Genomic DNA, 11,198 nt, shown 5'->3' on the forward strand with positions numbered 1-11,198 from the left:
TTACGTGCTGATTGATTGCCAGGCCATCGCTCCCAGCTGTCCTCCCACCCAGCACAGAGCCGCTCCCAAGGCTGCCGCGGCCATCACGGCCAGGCTGGCCTTCAGCACTGCGCCGGGCGGTCTGCTGAAGCGGGCGGGGGCCATACACGCCAACATGGCCACAGTCACGGTCAGGGTGAAAAGAATGGAGACAGCAGTGTTAATGGCTACTATCTGGCCGAACTTGGCAAAAGGCACAATGACACAGAAGAAGAGAGGGACTGTGGAGATCACCGTGGTGATGGCGCTGGACACTATGGCAACGCCCACATGGTTCACTGCCTCCAAGGTCCGTCTCTGCCTCTCGGCTCCAGACTCCTGCAAACAAAGCACAGATTAATAGGAGGAGCGGCTTCTCTTTTTCATGGGCCTTCAGGGCACTTCTTGCCTTATTAAATCCAAAATCTTAGTCATTAGCGGTGTGTAAACAGAAGACATGCTGTGAAAGTTTTACTAATTGCAAAAAAATGTACACTCCCATACTGAGTTATGACCAGGCATAGAGGAAGTGGCCTCCCCAGCCAGCAGGTATCCCTCCACAAGGTGCAGACAGTAATCCACTGAGGATCCCACAAGTATAGAAAGAGAAATCGCCTCCACTCCTCCCATCTCCCAGCCCAGCCAATACATGACTGCCACTACCACACAGATCACTCCTGTTGAAGACCAAAAAGCTCAAAATTACACACGTGATCCTGACCCGGGGCTGAATATTCATTTTTAAAATTGATTTCTGAGTGTCTAAACGTGAGTCACTTGAAAATACAAATTTCCTTTTCTCACCTAGAATGGTTATGAGTACTGGGAGCAGCAGCAGAGGATGTGCAGTAAACACGGACACAGCTGCCACACAGATGGCCAGAGACAGCAGCAGACTCCAGAGGGCACTCTCCACACCTATAAACAGACCAGAGAGCAGTAGAACATCAGATTTTTGCATGCTGCTGGCTTCACTTCCTCCTCCCGGTTAATCCCTTGCCAGTTTGCAGAAATAAACACATCTCTTTGACATGCAGTGACACCTCTCACTCACCTATAATTTCCATGAAGATCTGCTTCCAGTGCTCGCAGGTCTGGAAACCCCGCTGCAGAGCGGAGGACTGCGGGAGTGAGGCGAGCTGCTCCTGGATAAAGTTCTCCCACTGAAGGAAGTCGGAATAGGTCTGAAAGGAGGATTTTCCCTTGTATGTGGTCTTGGGAGAAGAGAGGTAGGCCATTACGTATGGCACCAACTGGAAAAGTTTCTGCTCTGAGTTGCAAGAACATGACAAGCTGAAAAATGGAGGGACTTACGGACTCAAAGGCCATGGACAGCCAGCGGACCTTGCCTCCACGCATTCCCACGGCTCCGTGGGAGAGCTGCCCCGGGAGCAGGTTGGGCTCAGGGAGAGAGTGACATTCAGGATGGAGTAGAGGCAGAATAGACGACAGTTTATTACCTGAAGAGAACAGAAGACAGGACATTAGCTTTTACACACTTCTCTATACTTGATTATTGTTTAGAATTTTATGCTATAGTCGACTTGGTTTTGTTCAGGATTTGTGTTTTTAAGTTGTCAAGCACTATTTAAAATGGTTTTGTGTCTAAATAAGGTTTTAGTGCTGCAACCACTGATTATTTTCATTATCATCTTATCATTATCATTCCTCCATTGATTGATTAATTTCGCAAATTTACCAAACCCAAATTAAATTAGTTTGTGGTTTGACCAACAAACAGTCCAATCACCCTAAATATTCCATTAGCTTTATAAATAACAGGAAGAAAACCAGACAATAATCATATTTAAGAAGATGAAACCAGTTGATTTTTGCCACTTTTGCCACAATTTAATTCGAGATGAACTTATTAATTAATCAACAAACCATTTCAGCTGTATAAGTTTCAAATAATTGTTTCATGACATTGTATGGTAAAAAGAGCAAAACTTTTGCACTCCAGTAGGACGACAGGTGCGTAAGAGAATACCTTAGGTAGACAATATAGAACAAAAACTCCCGCACACTGGCTTCTTCACTTGCGTATAAATGACAGTTTTTGTTCTATGACATTGTATGGTAAAATAAAAGATTTCCCTCTGAATTGTGTTTGGTTTTTACCTGAAGGCAAACACTGCGCTCCTCCTGGCTTCACAAGTTGTGTGTTTGCACTAATAGCTTTACAGATCTTGCAAAGAAGCCCCATTTCCTGGAAAATATCAAAGTCTGGGTCCAATATAATGCTGCCCTTTGGAGAGAATTAAACACCATGTCAGCCACATGATAATACAATAAAGAAATCTGTCTCTGCTTTATTTCTGTTGATTATTAAGTTACACTGACACAGATGTGACCCTCACCATATCACCAATAACGTGGTTGTCCCTATTTTCAGTTCGGTTGACTCCCAAGATGCCAAACACAACAAACACCATCGCCCCGGTGTCGACCAGAGGACGAACCGCTGGATGGCCACATGTACCACCACTGCATGGGTTGAAACCAAACGTTTTTGATGATTTCGTTTTGGCAGCAGAAGAGGGATCTTTGAAAATAGAACCAGAGGAAAATCTCTCAAGAGGCATTTATTTATACGGTGTAAAAATATCTGTATAAGTAGCGTACTGTGGAAAAATCCTCCTGCGGGTTCAGATGGTGCCACTTTAAGCAGCAATATGTAAAAGAATGTTATCTCGCAGTTTCTCTATTTTTAAGGCTAAACATGAGAATGAAAAAAAGACATTTAATCTTGTGACACATGCAGTGAGAAAATAGTTTTCATGATGAGCTAACAAACTGTCTCAATGTTAATGATGCTTTCTGACACTAGCTCGCTCACCACTGGGAAGAGGAATGTAAAAGGTTCCCTGTGTGGGTCCATCAGGCCCAGAACTTATGCCGCAGCCAGGCGGGTTGGCACACACGCGGCTGGGATGAGGTCTCAGGCGGCACTGGGCAAAGCACAGTCTCCTAACAGCACAAAGTAAAGCTGCAATGACAGATTGTCCACTAACACGACATGACAGTCCATCTAACTCACGCTTTGATTTTTTTTATCTGTGTTTTCACCTGCTGTGCTTCTGCAGAGACGACGCTACATAAAAGGAAAACTCTGGCGTCCAGCCATGACGGGGTTCACACGAGGTGGATGTGATCATCCAGCTGGGGTACGGATGGTACACATGGGAAACACACACTGTCATTCTGGTGGTGTAATTGCCGCGGGGCTGATTATAAGCCTATTCAGATAAAACAAGATTAGTTATAAGCCGCTTTAGTGGCACATATCGCAGTTGGGAGACATAGCATTACGTCTAATTATACAATTGTTATTAGTTTTTTGCTCTCTAACCTGAAATGATGACACCTCTTCAAGCTCTGTGCTGCACAGTTTCCATGGGGAGGGAGTGCTGGTGTTGAGGGAGAAGCGATAAAGGGTTGTAGAGGCTCTGACTTCCAATTTTGATATGAACACTGTAAGTAAAGGGCCTGAAAAAAAACAAAAAAGTCAAATATTTTTAAATAGTGGGAGAGGTTATGAATAAAGACGGAGAGGATTTTTATGTGCTGAATTTCACCTGTTTGGTTGGTGCTTAAATTTGTTTTTACTGAGCTCCGAGGAGAAGAGAAGGTTGTTGTGCTTTTGGTCTGCTGATGTGTAGAGAACTTAAATGCTGATGAGGAAGCGTGGGAGTACAAAGAATGTGGCTTTTCCATGAACACACCTGCAGATCACAACATGCAATTCAGTCCAATCATTTTTTGTCTTGGATCTGTGAGGTTAACTGGTGAGTGTCTTTCACTGCCACAGTCTCACCTGAGCACATGGGGCAGGAGATGCCTTGGCTGCTGAGGTTGCTCCTCAGAGCCAGCAGAGTCTGGAGGTTTGTGTCCCGGCGGAAAAGAAGAGGGGCGTGAGTGGCGGGCCTCAGGAGACAGCAGAAACCGGCAGACAAGAGCAGCACCAGGAGGAAGACACCTGGGCCGACAGGAAGATAATGACAAATGATGCCAGAGACGAGGTACTGACGGAGTAGATGGAGCAGCTGAGAGACAGATCAGGAGCAAGAATCAATTTCAGTCACTCCTTAAAAGAGGGAGGATAAATACTTCTTGATAGGCACTTGCTCTTCCTCTGACAGACTAAATCCCCTCAGGCCAGATAGATATGAGCTGAAGGTTACTCTCACGACTAAATCATAGATCAAGACCTTGGCTGGCAATATCTTTGAAAATCAAACGATAGAAATGTCTCCCTGATCTTTGTAAGTGTTACAGATTACAAATGTCCATGTCAAGAGAGTTCTCAGAGATTTAAATCAAATCTCACCTAGAACGGCCTTTCGTCGCACCACGACTGGCTCTGCCACTAAGTGTTTTAGAGCCCTCCGGAGATTCGTGCTCACAGCACCCACATGCTGCTGCCCTGGAGGTGACAGAGGTGTCTCCACTGACAGGGAAAGAATGGACGTGTCGCCGTCTGTGTCACAGGAGCCTGGGCCAAGACGAAGACAGCAGGCTTAGTGATGCCTGGACAGCAGCATTTTACAACCTAGACTCATTCCCTTTCCCCCTTCCCCATGATTCACTCAATGCCAGGGAGATAATAATCTCACCTGGCTCCATCTCCACTGACAGAAGTGCCACATCATCATCCTCATCCGACAAAGGGCCGTGGCTCGCTGACAGGCCCGAAAACAGCTTCCAGCTTCAGCGGGAGGAGGCAGTTTAGGGAGAGAGACAGCTGAAGGGATTACAACGCGCCTGTGGTGTCGCACAGCATGCACAAATAAATCACACGCAAAAGTTAGGAAGCAATGTCTCACCGATTCAACCAGGCGTGTTCCTGAGGCTCCACACACTCAGTCCAGATACAAAGGGCGGCGGGCATCAGGGCGGATACCCAAAGCCAGCAGCAGCTGACAATGAGGGCCATGAATAGGCCGAAGTCATGCACGGCTGGAATCTAAGTGTCAGTTGAACAAAGCACAGTGTAAAGGACCTTGAAACATTTAATTTGTGCTTATCACATGCAAAAAACTGTCTGCTGAGAGAGGCACTTCTATTCATCCATAGCAGGTGAGTCATTTATACTCCTTGTACAGATCCTATTAACAGCTGAATTTCTCTTTTATGATTACCTGAGAGAAGGTGTTGGCAGCATAGGCAGCTGCAGTAGTGAAGGAGGTGAGAAAAGTAGCTCGGCCAGCTGTTTTTATTGTGTAGATCATTCGCTGCTGTGGATGACGCAGATGAGAAGCCTGTCTGAAGGTGCTAATGAACACAAATACATCATCCACCCCTGAGCAACAGTGAGGGAACAGAAAAAAAGCTTCCTTAAACCCATATTATGGCAAACAGTCTGTAAATAAAGTTTTTTTCAAGGACTAATTTGACATTTTGGAAAAACACACTTAACTTTCTTGCTCAAAGTTAGATGAGAGGATTGATATCACTCTCAGACATGACTTCTGCTAATCGTCATTTTCCAAAATATATCAAACTATTCCTTTAATGACATTTTTTTATTTTCCCTTACCAATACCGATAATAACAAAGGCTGCAACTCCATTGAGAATACCCAGGTACCTCACGCCGAAGACAACATGGTACAAGAAAAGAGCCAATAGGCAGCTCAGCCCAATGCTAGTCAGTCCAAAGAAAGTCAGAAACACTACAGAGAGACAACAAAGCAACAAAGAGCTCGTTAAAATGTATATGGTACCAAAAAACAGACTTAAAAAGGTGAGTGAATCAATGCAAGTGGGAGGTCATACTGTACCAGAAAAGGAGGTAAGGACATAGACGAGCACAGTAATGCAAGCTCCACTGATGACAGCCAGCATCATGTCGTTGTGGAAGGTGTGTCTCACCTCATCGTCAAACAGCTCCGTTCCCCCATACAGCACCTTCACCTGGCTGTGAGAAGGAGGGCACATACAAAATAACATCAAATTTCAACTGTTTGCAACGATGTGTAGCACCATTCAATACTGTGACTATTATGCAGCAAAACTACTGAATGGAATGATTACGTACTGTAATAAATGGAAAATATTGCAGTGATTTTTTTTCCTGACCTGGTAGATTGCTTTGCCAGGATTTCTGCATACTGAACTACAAAGTTTTTGAAACGTGATCTTTGCTCGTGAGCTCGGTCCTGCGGGGAGTAGTAGGAAGGAAGAGGAGCTCCGAAGTGGATCTCACTGCGTAAGAGGGTGGAGGAGAGGTGCTCAGGGGACAGACTCTCATCCACGTACCAGTAGAACTGTGGGTGGGTGATGGCCAGACTCAGAGAACCTGGGAATACATACATGGCAAATCAGCACTGTTGGGAGGATTCTTATAAGCATTCCTTTTATATTTGAAGGCTGTTATTTCCCTCTGACTTTCTTCACTGTGGGCTCACCTTGAATATCAGCTAGATCTGGGCCCATGCCATCATAGTATATCTTGCCTCCCCTCTCACTGGGGTATAGATAAGACAGGAGTGAACTTGGTGGAGAGCAGTAGGACGGTCCCAGTGGCAGATCCCTCAACATCTCCAGAGGCTTCCAGCAGAACTGATGAAACTGTGGGTGCTGCATGAGCAGGCGCTCCACGTGGTGGATCGTCTGCAGACGTTCAGGGGTGAAGATGTTGCGATCGCCTTCCCCTTGAGCCACAAATACCAGCTCGATCCTCCACAGAGCCTGGCTCTGCAAGTAGTAATTGGGAGCAAACCTGCTCCTCCTAACGAGTGGAAGAGTCAAATTCTCATCCCAATCAAATAATCTCTCTGCTTCCTCCGCTGCTCTGTGATCTGAGTTGTTGTGCTTCCCTATTTCATCCAGACCCAAATCAAGCGCTGTCCTTTTATCTCTGCTCTCTGAGGATCCTCGCTTCTGATCATCTCCTGCATGTAAAGGGTGGTTGGAAGACCTCACACCCTCATTATCTGTCCTGTTGAATGCTCCCTGTCTGCTCAGCCTCTCCAGCAGAAGTTCCCTCAGGGACTCAGACTTGCTGTTATCTAAGTCTCGCCTACGTCTGTCCCAGGACCCCAGCTGAGTCTTTACAGCAATGGTGAGGGCATCGAAGCGCTCGGCAGAGAAGTGACTGTGGACCTCAAAGGCACTGTAGGAGAGGTCTATGTCCAGAGGAGGGCAGTAGAGGAGCATGTAGGAAAACAGGGCGCATGGTAGTGACACAACTATCCCTAAAACCACTCCACTGGCCCAGGGCTGTGTGTACACCCATCCTACTGCCCTCCAAAATCCACACACCCCAGCCTCCCCAGAAAAACACCTCTGTCCTCTTGCATGTGCTACTCCATCCTCCTCCTCCTCCTCCTCCTCCTCGTCTTCCTCCCCTCCCCATCTGGTCTGAAACAGCAGCGGCTCATCCTCCACATCCATGCTGGCACCTGTCAGGGACACATAACACCACTTGATCATCGCTCATTTAAAGTAACACCCCTTTCTCTCTTAGGGCCGGAGCACAAAATAGATGTTTAAACTGCCAGCAGCTGACATGAGCATCAGACCAAACGAAGGACAAGGTAACTTCTAAAAGCAAGGATGTGAGAATTAAGTGTGTCCTCATGCAGCTGTCGACCAGCAGCTTCCACTGGCAGCTCACATGGTGAAAATTGAGCAGGGGAGACCTTGTTTCCTTATGAGATAAAATGGTTGGCTGAGTCCTGTTTTAAGATGCTGATCACAAGAGCTTGGGGGTGAGACAGGTTAAAAGCTGTGATTTAATTATTCTCTCTGTCAGCGTGTGGAAGCGATTATCACCCAGAGAGGGTCTGCTGGTGGCCGTCTACGAAAACACAAGTAGCGATGTCTGCTCTGCAGCAAATTAAATCATTTCACTTGTCTAATTACTGACAAGAAGAGCGAGTGGGATATTAGACAGAGTTGTGAAATAAGAAAGGGTTTATCTCCTGTGATGGGCAGCCTTTGGATAATAGTGTCAATAGGTGCCACTTTTTTCCAGGTCCTCTACACACAAGATACTGCAATTTGTATTCAAGTGGCAGTGAGCCCACTAACTGCAGCAATTTATCTATTCTCTTTAGAGCAGTGCTTTAAGGTCAGCCAGGTAAGACGGTGAATCTTTATTATGTGTAAAAGATAGCTGCTCTCAGCTCTGTAGATTAAGTGAAAAATCCATCATAGAAAATAAGATTTTACAAATTACAGCATGTAATCGATATTTGTAAAAATGATTAAGACTCCTTTGGTTAGAAAACAGAGAAGAAAGACTTTTAAGAGACAGACCCTGGACTGAAAATAAACTGGAGGCTTGTTGATTTATGTGATTTGTGTTTGTGCTCTTACACCTGAATAAACTTTATTTTATGGCAGGGCTAAAGAAAAAAAAGTGCTCATGCCTGCTGGAGAAAAGCAGCTTGTGTGCTGTGCAGGCACTGTGTCCACAAAGCCTATGGCTCACTGATAATGGAGCAGCTCATGGACGTGTTTCATAGCCACATCATTAACAGCCTGAGCTCTACACTCTGTCACTTTCTGACAGTGACCGCGTTTAAAGTTCTCTAATGTTCACAGAATTTACATATGCTAATGCATTTTTATGCTGGATTTTTCTTTTCATGAAAGAGATAACAAAGACTGTTCAGTTGAAAACCAATAACTCCTGTACAGTACTCTGTTAGAAAAGGCCTATTTTTGCAATTTTTATAATCCTCACAATACTTCCTTTTATTAATCACCAACTCATGTAACTGCACAGACAAGGACACCGGTGCAGCTTTTAATGGGAGAGTAGTGCCCACGCACTGTTAATGTGCACCTGCTCTTTTAGATGACAAATGAATTAAAGATCTTGGCAAGTTTGTTTTTAAATTGTGACAACAAAGAATGAAATATGCTATCTCAACAAAATCTTATTATTATTATTATTTTCAGTTACTATTGGATCTCAGTGCCTTGTCTAAAAGAACAAAGAAAGTCATTTGTTCCAATTCAGACACTGTATTTTGGTGTCATCATCTGCGCCCATCGTGGGCTGTTATTTCAAAATGAGCCCAATATGTTGTTTTCTGTAATGCTATAATAAAAGCCACTTTTCCTCTTCAGATGGGTTTCTGTCCATAATATGACCAATTATGTGACAAATCTTAAGAAATATGTGAAATATAATTGCACATTTAGAGTTAATAAAATGGAGTACAGATTTGGTTATTAGATTATTACAATCCTGTTACATTTCATCATCTCTGCCTCTCCAGTTTGTTTTGATGATGGTGCTTTCATCAACAGAAGATGAGAGGAGACACTCAGACGAGCACAGAAATATGATGAGAGAAGTGGAATGGAGGAGAGGGGGAAAGAAAAGCCCGGGGAAAGACTGAACACACACACACACACACACACACACACACACACACACACACACACACACACACACACACACACACACACACACACACACACACACACACACACACACACACACACACACACACACACACACACACACACACACACACACACACACACACCACAGCCGTCACCCATCAAACAAACAGCCAGCACCTCAGACATCTGTGAAAAGAAATGTTGCTTTTCTGCTAATTAATATGCATGGCAAGAAATCTAAATGTGAGTACAACAGGCAGATATCCACAGCTATATTTCTATTTCAGTTTCAACGTCAAAACAGGCTGATTAGTGGTGCAGATGTCACAGTCTGACAGTTTGACGAACTCATTAGTGACTGACATGCAGTCTCTGTGCTGTATGCTAACCCTATGTCGACTACTGTGTGTAGCAACACACAGCATACAGGTACAGTGGAGGAAACATAACTACAGTGATGCACGGCCACAGGGAAACATCCTTTTCTCCCCTCTTGATCAGTCTGATGTTTCTTTGCATCCAAGAGCATTGCACCTAATGTACAATAATTCCGAGTGTTGTGCAGCAGTAAAGCACTGCGAGCAGTGCAGAGCTTGGTATGACTAATGTGTTTACAAGCTCCGACAAATGTTCAAAACCACTATCTTTCTGCAAAAATGAAGGGAACACAGTCGATCTGCACCCTGCGCAGGTGTGGATTAAAAATAGTGTGTAATTTGGCAGCTTGCTTTCTGTATTTATTGGAATAAATGCTGTCTCCCTTATGGCTCGGTCTATATTAGGGGGTTGTGTTTCTTTTTCTATAATGTAGTTTAAGACTCAAAGACTGAGAGATAAATGCCCCGAAGTGAAAATCTATTGGCAGCTTTTGAGGTATGAGATCTTGTTATTAATCGCTTGAAAATCACTTGCCATCCCTCAAATAAGACTCAATTTTGAACTCTCTATGTAACTTCTGTTCTTGGATATTTTTAAACAAATGTTGCCCAGGTATTGATGCAGTACCTGCATGCTTGTACAGAAGCATTTGAAAGACTGTGTTATGCAGCACAGAGTTGTATTTGTCTCATGTTCAGCCAGTTGCGAGCAAAAAGGAGAAAAAGGAGGGTGTAACTTCACTAGACCAGATTTTCTTATGTATTTTTTCTCCTATAAAAACGTGAATAAGCTGAGTGTCAGCGTTTTTACCCTCCACTCCATCTCTGGACTGCGTCAGGTACTTGAGGTGGGAGCTCTGAGCAATCCCAGCATGCTGCCAGCCTGAACCCTTCACCTCCAATCATCTGTCTCAACATCTCTCTCATCCCCCCCCTTGTGCTCACCATCCTTCACTCTCTTGCTCTTTTCCTCCCTTCAGTCTTTCCGCATTTTCTCCATCTCGTGCACCAAGGTGAGGGATTTGTAACCTTCATTATTGACAGCAGCTAAAAATAACCCCACCTTCCTCAGTTTTATCTCCCCTCCATCTCATCACATATGGATATCACATGCTGCCCCACACAAATTCAGCCTGGTGTAAACTCAGCAAGCAAACCACCTCATTTAAAGAGGCATTGATTTCACGAGTGCTCTATGAATACATTCCTCATGCATGAGCGCTCAGCAGTATGCTTATAACAGACATGCCTTCAATCCTTTACGCACTGGGAATCTGGAGTCCGTGGTTCAAGTCAAACTCTCAAGATTTATTTGCACCTAACAACGCAGTTCATTTTCTCATTGTATTGTCGATGAATTCATGCTCACACTGAAGGGTGCGCAAAGCTAGGTGTACGGAGTGTGAAGAATCCTGGTGCTGTACCATGAAATTGAAAT

At 44.6% G+C, this 11,198-nt stretch overlaps 1 protein-coding gene across 1 annotated transcript; it reads right to left on the reverse strand.

Annotated features, from left to right (window-relative positions):
* Window positions 1-7,415, reverse strand: disp3 (dispatched RND transporter family member 3). The gene is made up of 20 exons (XM_054611579.1): window positions 6,428-7,415; window positions 6,099-6,318; window positions 5,801-5,937; window positions 5,558-5,692; window positions 5,160-5,320; window positions 4,845-4,984; window positions 4,635-4,726; window positions 4,349-4,513; window positions 3,836-3,997; window positions 3,597-3,743; window positions 3,371-3,507; window positions 3,088-3,257; window positions 2,858-2,988; window positions 2,379-2,563; window positions 2,140-2,266; window positions 1,333-1,478; window positions 1,073-1,232; window positions 823-936; window positions 523-695; window positions 1-357 (listed from the first exon to the last, which is right to left on the reverse strand). Exons 1-20 carry the CDS (start codon window positions 7,413-7,415, stop codon window positions 1-3), a joined length of 4,047 nt encoding a protein of 1,348 aa, XP_054467554.1.
* Window positions 7,416-11,198: the final 3,783 nt, after the last annotated feature.

The sequence above is a fragment of the Anoplopoma fimbria genome, chromosome 13 (genome assembly GCF_027596085.1).
Source record: "Anoplopoma fimbria isolate UVic2021 breed Golden Eagle Sablefish chromosome 13, Afim_UVic_2022, whole genome shotgun sequence".
Taxonomy (NCBI): domain Eukaryota; kingdom Metazoa; phylum Chordata; class Actinopteri; order Perciformes; family Anoplopomatidae; genus Anoplopoma; species Anoplopoma fimbria.